Source organism: Calonectris borealis, chromosome 11 (assembly GCF_964195595.1).
Source record: "Calonectris borealis chromosome 11, bCalBor7.hap1.2, whole genome shotgun sequence".
NCBI classification, from domain to species: Eukaryota; Metazoa; Chordata; class Aves; order Procellariiformes; family Procellariidae; genus Calonectris; species Calonectris borealis.
In genome coordinates, this window is record NC_134322.1 from 19637656 (window position 1) to 19655832 (window position 18177).

The 18177-nt window shown below is 36.9% G+C and overlaps 1 protein-coding gene across 1 annotated transcript in view; it reads left to right on the forward strand.

Annotated features, from left to right (window-relative positions):
• TLN2 (talin 2) overlaps nt 1-18177 on the forward strand; it is a 211402-nt gene that overhangs the window by 87794 nt on the left and 105431 nt on the right. Inside the window, exons 4-9 of the mRNA XM_075160321.1 lie at nt 6473-6643; nt 9393-9490; nt 10148-10277; nt 11708-11860; nt 12748-12890; nt 14429-14556. Coding sequence (XP_075016422.1) covers nt 6508-6643; nt 9393-9490; nt 10148-10277; nt 11708-11860; nt 12748-12890; nt 14429-14556 — 788 coding nt within the window. The 5' untranslated portion in view covers nt 6473-6507. The remainder of the gene's footprint in view (nt 1-6472; nt 6644-9392; nt 9491-10147; nt 10278-11707; nt 11861-12747; nt 12891-14428; nt 14557-18177) is intronic.

Sequence of the window (18177 nt, forward strand, 5' to 3'; positions counted from 1 at the left end):
AGGTCTGGTCATCCGGATTTGTTAGCAATATATGGACGTAATACGGTAGCTAGAATTAGATGGTGCATTTTCTGTAAACTACTTTTTAGTAGTTTTCATACAAACTATTCCAGTAAGTACAAAGGACTTAAGCATTTGTCAGGATGTGCCAATCCTTGATGTGCTGCTTTTTCCACATTCAGGAAGAATTTTAGGAGGAGGGAGGTACTGTTGGTGCTAGTCATCTATTGGGAGGGGAGATATAGAGAAGCTGGGGGGAACCTGGAAGAAATACATTTCTTGTCCCCCTGGTTCGGCTTCCTGTAGTTTATAGTTGCGGTAGGGGGTTTGCACTGGGGGCCTGAGTAAAGAGCATCTGTAACCATGCAGCGTTTATACATACTTTCAATTGGGCATCCCATAATCCTGTTACACCACTGGTTTGGCATTACTGTGGGGTTAATTTTCACCAATTTAGTTAAAGTTCCAGATGCTGTTTTCTGGTTTTATTATTTAGTGATTTTACACTATAGTATAGTTATTCCAACAGCTGTAGCGTATTGGTATTGCCTCAGTTCAAATGTTAGCTAGGTTGGCTGTGCCATGTGGTACAGAGTGCTGTGCTTCTGCTGAACAGAGCACGGGGCCATGAATCACTCTTGAATGTTTATCTGAAAAGTAGACTTCCTGCTGACTGTGTAGTTATATTGATGTCCCTCAACAGGATATAGCCAAGCTACATGGAAGAAGGAAGTTGGAGAGTAAATCCATGCAAAAGCTATTGACTTCTTACTGTGGTAGCACAGACTGTGTAGAAATTATTGTTAGGACTGATGAAGGAAGAGGTGCAGAAGGATGTGAGGAAATGAGTATGTTACTCAGCTCTGGGAGTCCTGGTAGGTGTTGGATAGTTCTGTTTTGCTCCTCTCGAATGACACCAGGAAGAACAAGCAGTTTTGAATTAATTTCCAGTGGAAATTAAGGGTGGGTGTGCTTTGACATCAGTGTTCTTCCTGTTACTTTGGGGACATTTCTCAAACAAATATATTTAAGTTTTTGTTTGATTTATTATTTTGTGACTTGCTGTCCATAGTTACCTTTGTTTTCTGGCATGTTTTGTAACAAAAAATTAAATTAATAGAAAAGCATTTTACAAATTTATTTCATTTCAGGGAAAATAGAATGTTCAGATCTATAAATATGTACAACTGTTTCAGCAAAGAATGTTTTTTTTGTGTTTAATGTTCAAACTGTTTCTCTGAAAATACCTACTTTACAAGAGATGAAGAGATATTTAGCTTTATACATATTGGTCCCTAGAATTTCAGAAAATTTCGTCTAATGAAGAGAAATTGTTAAAGAAAAATAGTTTAACTGTTCATTGAGTATGTATCTGCTTCTAAGCCCACATCTATTGTAATTTAACAGTAACAGCATCCTAGCTCTAGCTGTTGTGAGAGTGTGTCTGTGCAGGGAGCTTTTGGGAAGGATAGAGTAACTTCAGCTGAGAATTGAAGTAAGGCTGTGCAAATGGAAGTGCAGGTGCCTCCTGCAAGCTTTATCCTCCCGAGGTACAGTGGCCAGAAGCTATGGTGACCCAGCTGGGACAGTGACCATTCCTTACCACATGCTGCTCCTGATGGGGAGTACTGCTGCCTTGGATGTTCTGGCAAATCATGTGTGTAATAACTCCATAACCCAGTTCTGTCAAAAAGTAGGGGAAAGATTCTTCAAAAATGCAATTGCCAACACAAAAAAAAGGTGTCAGAATTAGTTGAGAAAGTGATTATGCAAAGAGAAACACTGGCAGCTGTGAGAGGGACTGTTAACTTCCAGAACTGAATGGGAGCTGGTTGCTGCCGTGACTACACCGTTGCTGAACTGCAGGCAGAATGGCAGGCATTCCTCCAACATGAAGTTACTTTACTCTGAAGAACCTTAATATTGCCTTATTCTTACGTTTTACTTTTCAGCACTTGATAATATCTTGGGTTTTATATGTTTGAAATATTTTTGCTTGTTTGCTTTGTTTGCAAGGTATCTCTGTGGGCACACAGAGGCCTGCTCATTTTGATTCAACCACTGGTTATAATCTTGTTTTGTTGGGATTTTCCAGAACCTGGGCACTGTGATGGTTCAACTTGAGGCCTTGGTCTACACAATCCAGATATGTACCTGCAGGCACTGGATTCTCTCACTGATGATCTGTGGGTTTTTTTTTTTAAGAGCTCAGAGCTGCTACCTCTCCCAAACCCGTCAGATCCATAATTTATTACTTCAGTCTCCAGCCTTGCAAGCACAGATCAGTCACAGTCTGATTTAGAAATTACCTACTTCTTTACTCACAGAGCATTAGACTTAGTACCAGGCAAACCATTCCTTCCAAAATCCTTTTAATTTCCAGGAACCCTTTGACTTTTGGTCAGCCATTCCAGAGGCTGAGTGATATTGGAGAGCAGAAAAAGTCCATTACCTGCACAGAGAAATATTTAAATGTGGTGTGAATCAAGGTATAGAAAATAAAGGGAACACGGAAGATATTTTTCCCTTGTTTTTCTCTGTGATCTCAACCCTTTTTCATGACCAAGTTCATAGTTCTTTTGAGAAAAAACAGCTGTCCTATTTCGGCTGCTACCCAGGAGATGGAAACTGCCTGTCCCGGGTATTACTGAAATCCAAGTGGGGAGGTTAGAGCCTGAGGGTAATTTGGAGGAGGCAGATGAAAACCTTTCTCTGAGGTTTGAGAACAGACTGTTGAAGGAAGCTGATAACTCACGGGCTCTTTTCATAAGCCCTTTTTCGAATAAAGCATCCTTTGGTGTCTCTGAAACCAAGACCACTGAGTTGAAGGAGACCAGACCACTGGCGTATTTAGGTCCTTCTTCCTTTAAGGAGTTGAATTTGACCCTGAAAAAAAGGAGGGGCATTGTGAGGACACAGTAACGGGTTCCCAACTTCTAAAATTGTGTTAAAGATGATTGGGATCAATTTGCCATCTCTGTTTATGTAGGGCAGGAGAAAAAGATTCTTTTGCAGAATAGAAGACCTAGGTCGAAAACTTGGGTGGGTAGGGGGGAACCACCCAAAATGTAGAAGTAATAAAGAGAAAAATAAAAATGGAGCAGCTTCCCTGTGGATGTTGTGGACTCCATTTCAATGGAGCTTTGTCAGAAGGGATTAGATGAGCATCTGGCAGGGGCAGCATAGGGATGCATCATTTTGCAGTGCAAGGGACTAGGCTAGGCTGCCTCTTGAGGTTCCTTCTGACACACGTGTTTATGGCGTGCACACGTGGTGCACGATCACAAAGTGAAAATATTAACAAGCTGAGAAACTACTTAATGGATTTTAAAAAAAATTTTTTTGTCTAGATTTTAAGAAATGGGGCCTCTGCTTGTTTTTAAATTTATCAAGTGTGTGACACAACACTGTACTGGCTAGACTGCTTTCAAGTTCTGACCTACTCTGTCTGGATCTCACAGGTGAATGCTCTGGTTTGCTAATTTTATGCTAACCTAGTAAAAGCAGCAGTACAAGCTGCAAAATTACAATAATTTTACCAGGATATTTTAATTTATTCTTTATTTTTCCAGTTAAAGTTTCACGGTCAGTCTTCACCATTTCGTTTTTCTTTGCCCCTTTTTCTCCATTCATAAAGTGAGATTAGACACTGGACTGGATTTGAATGTTCCTTGATGTGAGTTAGTGCCCTTTTTTAAAATCCATTTTTGAGTCTTAAATATAAAAAGATTAACTAAAAGATTTTTCTGTTTGCAAGTAAATGTATCTATTTTCAGGACATAACCTTGTGACCCTTCGCCTTAAAAGAAAATGTTATTTTCTGAAATATTAGAAGGTTCAGCTATACATAGGAAGCATAATATTACATCACCATAACTTACAGGAGACCCACTACTGTCAGTGCTGGTAATACAGGATTTCTATGGCATGAAACTTTCAAATCAGGTGCTAATTTATGACTATTCAGTCACTTGTCTAGTATTCTGTACCAGAAGGCAGTCAATCATTTCATTTCACACAAAGTTTTTTCAGGTGGATCCTGTTTTCTACCTTAAAAGAAGACGTTTAGTTTGATCTTTCAGAAGGTACTGCAATGTGCCTGTGCAACTGTATTACAGTCACTTCGCTTTAATGTCAGAGAATACAGGTTCAGTCATCTGTATTACTCCTTTAGATGTTAGCAGAAGAGAGGAGACCTCTTTTAATGTCTCTACTTGAGTTATTTTTTTAAAAGACAATCGTTGAATGTGCTTACATTTTTTTCTGAATGACTGTTTCCTTTTAACCAAAATCATTTACACCAAAAGTTAAGACTGCAGCTTGTTCATGGGAAAGTTGACAGGAAAAGGTCAGTATCCATTTTGCCTTTTAATAGACAAGATAATCAGATGAAGTCTGAAGATGTGATGTGGTGGCTTGCAAGTCTTACCTTCAGGTGCAATAGAAGGCAAAGAGGAGAGGAAAGCTTTTTCTAGAACTTACCTGTTCACTGGTGTCACTTTGTATCGTTTCCTCTTTTTTTTAAGAGGAGAAGGAAATAGGGGAGAGAGAGAATTCAGAGGGTTGCATTATAATAGTCCTGCTCTAATACATTCTCCGGACAGAGGAGGGAGCAGGAATTGTGGCTCACCTTACCACGCTGGAAGCTGACAGCCAGGTTTCAGAGGTCACCTGTGAGCTAGAACTGCCTTCTGAGCAACTTGGTCAGGCTGTTTTCCAAGCTGATCTGTCTCTTTTCCAGCTGTTTAGTGTGCCGTCTGGTTTTTTTAACAGTGCGCAGAAACACACATGAACATAATTATTCTTCCTGGGACTATCCTGGATGGTGAAAAACTGTCCCAATCTGTGGTTTCTTGGGATATTTCTGTTTTTGTAATGCTCTGAGGTTTGCTTATGTATAAATGATAAAGTGCTACACTGAACCCAGTTATGGTGAATCTCTATGGAAATACTGCAGAGATTTATTTTTTGTCTTGCATTTATTTTGTGCTGCTGCTATACTGAACAATTACTTCTGAAACATAAAGACCTTTTGGATGGGTTTTAGGAACTAGTATTTGGTAGTAGGGAGAGATCTTAATTTATTTATAATCTGCCTAGAATGATTGGTTCAAAATACAGATTGTTTTGTTATCAGACGCTGATAGATTGGGAAAGCATTGAGGTGTGTACATTGATGTTTCTTGTATGTTTTTTCGCTCATTCATCCCTTTTCCTTTGTCAGATAGTCTTATATCTAGCATTTCATACCGGTAGTGAGTGGTCTTGGAAGTACTGAAAAATCTGAAGTAGGATGGTTTGCTTTTGAGAGGTAGATGGATGGACTGCCACAAAAATATGGGGAAGGATGACATCTTAGAGCCAAAGCTGCTCCTAAATGTTAGCAGTAGAGAAATTATTTGTCTGCTGTCTGTGCCTTGGAGAAGGGATGCAATCACTGAGCTCAGTGCATTGGTGCATTGATGAAATGTAAATGGTGGTTCCTTACTATTCCTTAAAGTGATTTTTGCCAAACAGTACTGAGTATCTGGGCTGTAAAAAGATGCACAACTGGGGTTTGAATTTTTGTTTAACTACTGGAATTTGTCCTGCTCAAATTATCATCAGTGGCAGTAGTCCGTAGAATCTCACGTCCTACACATACATGAATTTATGCAGAAAGGATTTGGGGATGCTAGTATATTCTGTATTTATGCAGAAAGGATGTTAGTTCTGAAGAGTTCTTGGAGATCACTGTGGAAAGTCTAATGATGGAAGAGTGGTTTGGAGTGTTATGACAGCAAGGGAAGACTGTTGAGACAAAACCCAGACTATCTACAAAATGAAACAAAACAAAAAGCATCCGTAGCTTCCTGTTTCTGTAGACAAATGCTGTCAAATTCAGTGAAGTTTCTGAAATAGAACTGAAATGAAAAATAGCTCGTTCTTGAAGCTCTGGGTAGCTGTGCAACAGGATAAAAACATCTAGCAGATCTATGTGGAGACTTGAAAAAAAAAGACAACACAGTATTGCACACTTTAGAATCTTCAGAAAGGAGAAGTTATGTACTAAGAAAATCCTGCTTTCATTTAAGTAGTTATTCTACGTTGTTAGTTACTAGCTAATCTAAATGGTCTAATAAAAAGTTGTGTTGAGAGAAGAATCATTTTCTGACAGTAGTAAATATGTTGGCAATATACCCAGTAGTGTATTGTTTTCCTATGCACCACTTTGACATACCTCAGACAAAGTATCAACCGTTAAGTATGCGTACACAAGTTTTTGGAAAGTTAATTTCCAATATACCAAGAAAAATACATGTTTTGGATAGTTTCCATCTTGATGATGCTAATGAGACTTTATATAGAACTGCATTCGAATACATATAATGCTACTGAACTAATTTCTTTTTCTTTTTTTGTAAGGGAAAGTTGAGTATATTAAAGCAGTAAATGAAAAATCTAAGCAATTCTGCCATTACTGCTTTTTCAGATACTTTAGTAGGATCTTGCAAGTGACTTGACGCCATGGTAGCTCTTTCCTTGAAGATCTGTGTCCGCCAATGCAATGTAGTGAAGACGATGCAGTTTGAACCATCCACTGCAGTGTATGATGCCTGTAGAGTTATTCGTGAACGAGTACCAGAGGCTCAAACAGGGCAAGGTGAGTTCCTGTATTTGTCCATAGTCAATTCATTGGCTGAATTGAAAATAGACATAGACCCATTGGTTTTTTACACTGTTCTGTTCTTCCATTTATCTTTCAGGTTGGAGGGTTTGGTTTTTTATTTAAATCATAAGGCTCTGGAGTGAAAGGCACAAAGTGCAAACAGATTTTAAGTGACAGAAGGTAGCTGCATTCTTTTTCTTCCTTCCATCCTGACAGAGGTTTTTCTACAAAGGATACATTTTGTGGAACTTTGACTTCTTAAATAAATTGCTTGTTTGCCTGAAAGATGATTTTTTCCTACTTGGAGAGCAATTTTTGTGGTACCATCTTTTTAAAGCAATGTTTGTGGCAATGCTTTCTGGGAAAATCTGGGCAGACTTACTTTCGTGTCTCAGCAAAGGAAGGGACAACATGAATTGCAAAAGAATGGCTGGACATCTCCAAAATGTGCAAAGAGAAATGTTTGAAACTGGTTAATAAGTAAAAGCATCACCATGCTGTGCATACCATATTCAGAACGCTGCTACATGTTAGTCAAATTTAACTGTTTCTGTACCTACTGAGCAAATCAGGTCTGAATGCAGATTGTGAAATATGTCTTCACTTGGACAAAAGCTTTGGTTTAAGTGCAGTCAGTTGTCAAAAAATTCAGATTCTTCAGAATCCTTTGGTGCTGTACTGTATATAATGCCACTGGAATGTAAATCTTAAAGGAGATTGTTTATTGAGTTTTATGCACAGCTCTCAACCTTTAGAGCTCTTTCAAAAATCTTGTCTGAACTGTTAGAAAAACTTACCATTAATAGACGATATTACTATTACTTAGAAGTGCTTCTCCTTTGCAGGAGCCCTTAGGAAGTCTAGTTATACAGCTTCAATTTTTCAGATACAAGCTGTGCATTTTTACCATACTGATCTCTCAAGGCAGTTATTTTGAACAGCTGTTGAATTCAGAGAAGTTGAGTAACAAATATCCCTGAACATCGTGAACCTCATAGAAAAGCCTCTCTTCAGATTTTACAGTAGGGCTTTTCCTTTATATGTGATTGCAGTGCGATTACAAACTTCAAAAATTTTATGAAGTTGAGTGATGAACAGAAATAAGGTTACTAACATATCATTTCCCCTTCTTTGTGGCTGTTAAAATGTGTGTGTTTGCCTGTTAGTTCAGAAGACTCACAGAGGTGCAGTGTAGACTGATCAAACTACTTACTGCACAACAGAAAATGTAATTGTCCTGCATTATGACTGTCAAACAAGCACATTTCACTTCTCCAGCAAGCTTGCGTGCTGGCATAAAGGTAGCCGTGATGTTAACATGCAAGTTGCACAGGTACTGCTATTTCATTACTAGGGTGCATCCACCAGAAATGAGTATCAGAGCTGCCTGTTCTTCCTTGCTGATTCTGTGCTCTGTGCAAGGCGCTTTGTGGGCTTCTAAAGGTCACAACCTACTTATAGGCACAAATTCTAAAATTTTACCTAAAATAACCTATTCTGTACTGAATTTGTGTCATAAACATCTCTGTGCATACGGATCGCTTGGCTTTTCAGTGGAATTTTTAATTAAGATCAGCAGGAAAAGTTTTTCTTCTTACTCAGTTGTTTGTGGAAGAATTCTTCCTTCGAAATTTTGTATCTGTAAGTCAGTTACACTTCTATTAATTAAGTGTAAGCTCTTTTATGTACTTGCATGAGTAACAATGTTTTTAATGTAAATGCTCTTAAATGTAAGTTGTTACTATGCATGACATTTAAATATGAAACTTTGTCCAAAAATTATAGCTATTTTTACCTGACTTTCTGATCAGAGGTTCGGAACACATGGCTGAAAGTAAGCAAGGTACTGTCCCTGCACCGAGCTGTTGTAACAGGCTGTGTGCACGCAGCTGGCCAGCTTGCATGAAAAAAACTGTTAGCTTAAACTGTAGAATTGCAGTTTGTGATAGTGAAGTTTACTCTGTATCAATTCTTCATGCAAATGTTTATCAAGAAGAGATGTTTTGGATGGCCTTAAGTTGACACTCATGGTCCTTCATTTTGTATACCTGGAGTTTAGTCTTCGAAGCCTAGATCTGGATATATTTTTCTGTGACAATGAGAGTTTTATCATTTACTTGTGATTCTGGAAGAATCAATTGGCATGTGTTTAGCCTGCAATAGATTTTCCTGAGATTGTTATTACGGCTATAATTCTACAAGCCTTGTATTTTTTAAATGCCTAAACCTGAAGCATCTACCAAAAAGATTCCAAAGTTTAGCATAACTTCAATCTGTGGAGGGTTGAAAACAAACTGTGGGTTTTTTAGGTAGAACTACTGCTTGAAATAGTATACTATGGTTAAGCCCAAACTGCTTGTATTTTTGGTTAATCAATTCCAAAGCAGCACCTATCAGCATTTAAAAAAGGTCGTCTTGAAGAGAATTAATTACAAATATAATACAAATTACACAGTAGATGTGACATGTTCTTGCTTAGTGAAGCTTTTGTTCGTCTTCTGTAAAGCCTGATCTACCCTGCTATCTGCTGCTAAGCTAAATATTTTCTGAAGCACAGAAAAAAAATTCTATCCAAGTTCATTAAGAATGGAAGGTAAGCGTAATGGAAGCTTAACTCTGAAGCTGAATAACCTTGAATAAAACCGTGTTGGCTTTATTAGGTTTGATATTTTTCAGTGAGTCTCTGTCTTGCTTTATTAGGTTTGATATTTTTCAGTGAGTCTCTGTCTTTTCTGTTCCACAGCCTCTGACTATGGATTGTTCTTGTCAGATGAAGATCCTCGAAAAGGTATATGGCTGGAAGCTGGAAGAACGCTGGATTATTACATGCTGAGAAATGGGGTATGGTGCATGTCTGTTGCTTCTTTCATCAACACATTTTTAGAAAACTTGTTTCCCAAGTAGCAAGAAGAATGTTTAGCATTTGGAGGGGTAGGAGGGTCTTGAGTCTGTTTCTGAAATTGGCCCACTCCCACTTCTCTCCCTTGATGTGCCTCAGTAGTTAGTTTTTTCCTGTGTCTGGTTGTGACTGTGAACTACTGTGACCAATAGCATCTTCATAAAATGATTAACAGAAAGATAAAAAATAAATTTTGTAATAAGCTTTATATTTGAGGTGACCTTGCATTATAGCGTAGGTTTCTTATATACTAAAGATGATGAGGTCATACTTGCTCGTATTATGGCCACCTTGCTTACAACCAAAAGGCATTGCTATCCTTTTTAAATACTAAACTAGTTTTTGCAGCACAAAGGTAATTTGGTCTATCCTGCCCTGTCTAGGTTTTGGTCTTGCCAGCTAGGACAAGTTCTTGAAAAATGACATTGACAGAACTAAACGTAGCCACTTCTCAAGTTTGTTACATGAATAAGTTTGCCTATACTATAACAAAGGAACTATCCAGCTTGGGGGGGAATCCTGTTTTAGGCATCTAAGTTAGTGGGTTGGCTTGTGGTGGCTTCCAAAAGCATTTAGAAACAGTATTGTTTCCTTCCTAGGATATACTGGAGTACAAAAAGAAACAGAGACCTCAGAAAATACGTATGTTGGATGGTTCAGTGAAAACAGTCATGGTGGATGATTCTAAAACAGTTGGTGAATTGCTGGTTACCATTTGCAGCAGGATAGGTAAGATTTTAGGACCCACATACTTAAGATTTTGTTTTTCTGCCATATCTGCATCTTGATTTTTAGGATGTTATGTGTATTACTGGCTAGAAATTGGCAGATATGTTAAAAAAATATTTAAATTTCTTATCAGTTAACATTTACCAAACACTCTTTTGAAATCTCTTGTCCAGGTTTTATGAAAGTACAGTACAGTTAAAATTTTTTTATTATATGTTACCTTTTACATACACTTTTCTGCTATGTCGTAGAGAATTAGAACTAAATTTATACTTTATTTTAATGGGATAAAAGATAAATAGTGTTAACCTTGAAATATACCTAAACTTAGGGCTCTATATTGTTATCATTAAGAGTTGATCGCAGTACCGTATCATTTGTGAAACAACATATGGAAGCCATCCAGAGCAGCTGGTCAAAAATGTGTTGTATTGGTTATAGTCTGTCTTTGTATTTGTACTCTGTCTTTGTATTTATTTAAATAGAGATATTTTGGGAAAACTAATTCATATTTAACTATAAACATACATCCAACATGGATTAGTTTAAATCATCTTAAACCCTTGCTTAATTCTCATTTAGAATTAAAGTGGCCTTAATTTGATTTAGATTAATTTACTTGGAAAGTGAATTAAGCTAAATTTAAATTCATCCATTTCAATTTTGTTTGAGTGTTTCTATGCTGGATTCTAATATGCTGTAATTAATTTACTTAAAAAATTAGTTTGACTTATTTTCATGAATGTGGTCATGTAGGTGAGCATTTAATTTGCTTTTCTGTATAACAGAAACATACTTTACCAAACAGTGGAAAAAACCAAGCAGAACAAAGAAATGAGGGCAACTTAGCACATATGCTACATGTTGTGAACTGATTTTTGATTCAGTTTCATGTAAAATTCATAGGAAGAGTTGAGTTTTAAAACTCTCAAAAAATCATATATTTCACATGTTTTCAATTCCTCAGTCTGCTCTGCCACATTTCTTCTACACATCATGGGCAAGCTGAAGTTACTCAGTTCTCAGGAAGCAATTGTAGGCATCCATGAAAGGAAATTTACTATGGCGTGTCTCCATTCTGGAATTTACTGCTATTTTAAATTCCATCATGTTTTTAAACTGGCAGCTTCTCTTGGTAGATAAGAAAAAACCTCAATATCTTTCTGAAAGTGGCAAATGCAGCATATGACGAAGGAATGGTGTATTTGAAGGATAATGCCGGATACTGGAGAGATGTCTTGAATGCGGAAGTTGTAGATTATTCTTGGGATCTCCTTCCCCATACACTGTTTTAGCATTTCATCGGGAATATCTTTATTATACTTGAAATTAACCATCGGTGTTTTAATATATGGAAAACAGTATTTCACCTGTCCTAAAATGTGTTAAATTTTTATTGTTACAAACACTGGATTTGTTTATAATTCCAGGAATAACAAATTATGAGGAATATTCCTTAATCCAGGAGAGCATCGAAGAGAAGAAAGAGGAGAGTACAGGAACGCTTAAGAAAGATAGGACATTGTTGCGTGATGAAAGAAAAATGGAAAAACTGAAGGCAAAGCTTCATACAGATGATGATTGTGAGTAGTGTATTCCAGGATAATTCTTCAATTAATATCTTTCCACGGTATAGTGCAAGAAGGCCATAAAGGAGTGCATTTTTAGATTCTTCAGTGTGCCTCAGTTGATCCCTACCTGTATTTTGCATCCGTTTATATATAATGGCGTCTACTACGGAGTATTTTTTAAATTAGGTAAACGGACAAGTTGTTGCCTCTAGCTATGAGAGTTAGCGGATCTTTTGAAGTTTTTTTTGTTACTTTTTTGATACGGGAGTTATAATTTAAGTGTGAAGGGTCATTTCCATAATGACCATTTTCTCCCCTTCATTAAAGTTCAATATTTAAATATTGATGCCTACTGAAAGCCATCAAAAGGTAGTTTTGTCTTTGAAGCTATACATTTTGAGTGTAAATGGAGTTTGCCAAAGAACTAAGACAGTATTTGATTTGTTTTATGTGTAAAGTCATGAAAGCCATTTTTTCTGTTTTACATTAAGGCACTAAGATAAACTGTGACTGTCAGGAAGATGTTTTAAAATTGTATTCGGGGATAAGAAAAGTAGACAGAACAATTGGTTTTAGGGGGAAATGTGGTAAACTTTTAAGTAATTTTGCAATGAAGCTTTGAAGATCTAAATTTAATATTAAAACATTACTATGGCTGTTTCTCCAACAATATTAATGGTGTTTTAGTAGTAAATTCTTGTTTCTCATCAGTGCTGTTCTTCAATTCTCATTTGTAGCAACCTTCAAAACTGATAACTAAAACAGAAATGAAAGCAACATTTTTTGCAGAGTTTCCTCCTCCAGTGGAAATGCCAATTACCACATGATTTTTCACAACAGCTATGAACACTGGCAAGACTGTGTATTTAACAATGTGTATGTCTGTGGTTCTGTTACAGTAAATTGGCTAGATCACAGCAGAACGTTTAGAGAACAAGGAGTCGATGAAAATGAAACACTACTGTTGAGACGAAAGTTCTTTTATTCTGACCAGAACGTAGATTCAAGAGATCCTGTTCAACTTAATTTGCTTTATGTTCAGGTACAGTATGTGGACCAGAAGTATGGGTCCTACCTTGTCTGAGGAAACCTGTGTAGGTTTCTAATCTTAATTAGAAAGATTTTGTTGCTGAAATACTCCATCTTCTAGAATTCCAGTTCTGGATGTGCTTTGATTTTACTTTTTTGTTTATTCCCTCCGGGAACACGTGATAGTACAGAGGCTTTGCTGATTCTTTTTAATCAAATACTTTCAACCCAGTAATGGACACTCAACCAAAAATCCACTGACTTTCACATCCTTGTCCTGGTTTCCTTAAAATTCATGAATGTCTTCAGTCTTTTAAGTTGTTCTTTTTAGTTCTTCTCCCCATTCTTTTCTATAGGTGATGCTTTCTCTGTAATACAAAATCTCAGATCAGTCTTGCAACCAGCTTTCCACTTCTCATCTCTTTTCTCTTCCACCTGACAGTGAGAGAGCTGCTTCTGCGCTCCCTTTCCAGTCTTCAACCCAGACACGGCAGGCAGGCTTCCTGTTCAAAATGGACCATATCATGTATGGTGGGAGTGTATGGGCAGGTTCCCCAAACTGTTAGAGGTATTATACATACCTGTCCTGGTTTCGGCTGGGACAATAGCTTAGCAAAGCTAAGAGTTTTATGCAGAAGATACTGTTTAACTGGAGGCTTCAGTGCAGTTGCCTGTAATGCAGTCTGAAAAAAGTAGGCTTTTAAACACTTCGTTAAAGTTTTTTTCTAAAGGTAAAAAAACCAAACCAAAGCAAAAAAAAACATTGAAAGTTTAATGGAATGTTCTGTTGTTGTACATGCAGCTGATTCAAATGGGATTGCTCTAAATTACATTTTAAAACTCTGAGGCAAAAGATAATGATGGCATTGCTTGTAAGACTGCATTACATTTTTCAAGTGTTTTAGAAGACTGTATCACACTGAGCTGTTCCCCTGCCACTTAGACATTTCTTTCAGGCTACTGTTATGACAGTATGTGTTGATATTGCCTTGTCATTTTGTCTATGGATAGATGAGGTTCTATTGCCAGAGCTATAACATTCATCATCTTCTATGACCACTAAATTTAAACAAAAGGAAGGAAAATGCTCTTTGCCTTCTCCTGTTGCCATTTCTGTAATAGTGATCTGGTTTTTACTTACTAGTTATGCATATCATTTTCCCTGCTGTTACAAGATGGTAAGATAAAAGCTTTTACCTGTGTGTATGTACACACACATATTATCTGTATGTATATGTGTACATACACATAAGTGTATATACATATGTTGTATTTTATATACACGTACGGCAGGAAATGGGTGTCAAGTCCTCTTTTTGATGAAAGTTGTTGCAATCATGGTTGCAATAAGTCTCCGTAGATACTCACCAGAAAATAATCTAGCCCTTTGTTTATTTTATTAGTCATAAACACATCCAGAATGGAATAATAAAGACATTGACAGAAAAGCGTGTTGCTGGATTCTTGGGCTATGTTCAAGCTTTCAAGGAATTTCAGACAAGTAGTAGTTATTTTGGATGTCCCTGACATGTCTTTGCTTACCTCCTATAGGCTCGTGATGACATTCTGAATGGTTCCCACCCTGTCTCCTTTGAGAAGGCCTGCGAGTTTGGAGGCTTTCAAGCACAAATCCAGTTTGGACCTCATGTAGAACACAAACACAAACCTGGATTTTTAGAGTAAACACTTCTAACTTCTAAATTCGGGTGACCTCAAGTGTAACTAATGTTGAGTTGTCACAGACTAAATGCATTTTAGTACTCCAAGCAGAGGTAATCAGATTCAGTGTGTTTTCTATAGCAATCTCCCTGTGAAAGGAGCCTTATTGCACAAATCAGCAACCCGAACTGATGAGGGGACCTTTAGCAGTGGCTTATTAGGCAGCACAGGGCACCAGCTCCCCCCAGGGTGCCAGTGAAGTACGCAGCTGGATTCCCCAACCACCTGGTAATGTGGGAGAACTGGGATTTTGTTCTTCCTTAGAAATCTACTTCTGCCTGTATTTAGTAATGCTATGTGTGAATTAAGCATACATCAGTATATATCACAGATGTTTGATTTGCTAGGAAAGTACATGAACAGAAAGATGCTTTGTCATTTGAGTAAAGTTAGTATTGCTGTGTTTAGGGGTTAAATTTTCCAAACTTTTTAGTCGCATTAATCAGTTGTTCAGATTCACCCTCTTATGGCATTGTATGAATGGAGATCTAGAATTGTGCTCTTTGTTTCAGTTGTAGACAGGGGCAAGTTTAGTTTGATTGAAATTTAGATGTCCCATTTTTCTACCGATTTTGGTTTTCTGATTGGTTTGTCTGCAGTAGAATTAACCGAGGGCTGGAGTCTGAGGAAAGGAATGTAGGAAGGTAAAACAAAGCTATTTATTGCACAGTCCATCAAGCCTTGCCTACATATGAGGCTCGTATACCTTAATGGGATGCACAAAACAATGGGTGCATATTTAGTTTCTGTCCTATTCCACTGGCTGAGTACTCAGTGCTGACTCTTATACTTCCTTTGTGAGCCTGAGTATGGGGTTTACTGTATCTCGGGCAATCATTTTAAAATGCTGGCTTGCTTTGGAACATGCAATGCTGCAACAGTGGTTGTTTGAAACACTTCACTTTTGAAAGATTTTCCTGAAGTAGCAGTTCAGTTACACAAACCACGAAAACAAACAACCTTCATTTCGAATTAATAATCAGCTTTCTTTGTACTGTCTGTTTATTTGCTACTGATTGGCCCATGAACCTTTCCTAATAGAGCTACTCTCTAAGAATTCTGGGGACCCAGCGTAATAGCTTCAGTGTACTCTTGGTTCGTATTCCCTAGAATTGTGACCAGTTACACAACAATCTTTCTCTGCGATTTGTCTATTATCTACTTATTCTTCCCTTCTCCCTCCACTCACTCGAGTATTCCTGCAGCAAACCACTAGGGTGTTACCTCGTGACAAGCTAATGTAATGATTTCAAGAGTTAGGTGTTCCCAGCAATAGTTGTTTTTAATTTTTAAAGCAAACTGCTGTGCAGAGTTCAGTTGCTTAAATTTTTCTAGGTTTTTCTAAGTGTTCTACTTGGTCTTTTCAGTGTAAAGATTTTTTTTTTTCTTTTTTTTAAGCTCCCATATAGTAACTGTTTTATGGTGGACTGAAACTGCTGGCTGGATGATACTTCTACTTTGTATGCAATGCTAGATAGTTTGAAGTCCATCACAGAATAAGTCATCAGACATATGAAGTGCATTATCTTTTTTTTTATCCTGATAGAAAGGACAGGTATAAATAACTGAACCGTATGTTAGAGAACGTTACTCCAGTGGAAATCATTTAGAACCGGAATTCCAAAATTTAGAACTTTGTTATTTTCTGCAGGGAATTTTCTCTACTATTGTTTTATTTTCATTTAAATGGGCTTTGACTGTATTAGGATCAAGCCTTGCAGGTCACTAAGTGTAATCACTTGCTGTCCTGGTGTATAATCAGTTTAATAAAATCAGGGATTTCTGATTTAGAAGTAATTCTTTTTTTACCCTCTGTAGAGGAGCCTGCTCCAGAACCCATAAGTCCCTAGTCATTGCCTTTTAATTTCAAGTGTACATGTTTATGATTTAGCGTTGTATGCGTTTGGCTGTACATAGCCTTCATGACAGCCTTTTTGTGAAACGTCATGCTTTTGTTTTGTGAGTCTGAAGAAGCCAAGCACTCCTGACTCATTATGAACAATATATATAAATAGTGTAGATAAATGCTGATTTTTTTTTTTTTTTTTTTTCTTCCTGAAAATGCATCTTTCGTCTTTTCAGGAAAGCTTTTTAGGTTTTTTTTTTCCCTTGAAAAAGATTGAGCTCTTTTAAAGTTTCATCCAACTATTTCCTACTTTTTGGTGCATGAACATTGATTTTTTTCAAGTATGAAAGTAGTTGTGTTTTATGTAAACTGTATGCTGTAGCTCAATATGTGAAATATAGTCCATTCACTCACCACTGAAGCCTGAACATGCTACAGGTTCCCTTAAGGAGAATCTGTCAGTTCATACAGAAAACAGCATGTAACAGAGTAGTATTAGTATTTCATAGCATTGTTTTGAAACAGCTTAGTTTAGTTTGCCATGTCTGCAATATGTTTATATAGAGAGATCTTTTGTATCCTTTTTTGTCATTGATAAATGATTCTTGGCACAGATGAAGATTATTGCCTGCATCTTGTTAACACTTTCATATTGGTTGTTGGAATTTTCTTGAAGCTCATGCCAAAGTAAATTGTGAAAGCTCTTAAACTATCAAATTGCAAATAGTCCTTCATGCCCTTCCTCATACAGCTGAAGTTTTGCATTGCACCTACAGAGGTACACTGTGTTTAAATTTGCTGAGAGAATATCTAATAAAAAACTCATACTATTCATATGCGGATAGGAAAGGACCAATAAAACTGCCCACCTCTGCTTTTTATTTCCAAGCATGCTTGGTGACCAGTAAGCTCAATTCTTTAATCTAGCCTGCTTTACTGTCTTAAACTTTCTTTTTCAAGAACACTGGATATACCTTTATGCTTATGAAAAACAATTGATATGTTGACACTTGTGTATAATTTTTTTAAGAACTGTAGGAACAAACTCACAGTAAATGAAGTTAAATAAACACTGCTTGCTATTAGATAGGGATTTTTTTAACTGAGTTCATTGTCCATTGTAATAATGTGTAATTAAAGAGATTAAAGAAGGCTAAATGATAATGATAAATGATATTCCAGGTGTTTTTGCTAACTCCATTAAACAAGCTGCTAAATAAAGTGAAACTATTGTTTGTTGCATCATAATGAAAATATCTTGATTATAGGTAGCATTAAAATAATTTCAGTCTGTTTACAACTAGCATTTTACCCTTTCAGTTGAGGTGATTACTTGTCTATTGATTGAAAAATAATGGAAGGTGATACAAGGACAAAGCATCCGATCTAACTGCCAGCTGCGTGTGCAAGCGTATACCAATTGGTGCTTAGCGGACAAAGCGCAAAGTTGTTTTCTTAACTCTTGCTGCTTAAGAAGCTCCAAATAATGTTTACTCAGCCATGTCTTCTCAAAGTGTATATTAGTTAACAAAGTAAGTAGACATGCTTAAAAATGTAATGGTCTCGATAGTTTATCTACATACGGGTAGCTGAGAAAATTAGTTAATAAAAGGTGAGAATTGAAAGTGCATTGATAACTATCATTTTTCTATATAAATCCATTTCCAGAATTAAACTGGGTTTAACTCAGGTTTTGGTTTGTTTTTTTTTTTTTTGATTTGCCTTGGAAGTGAAT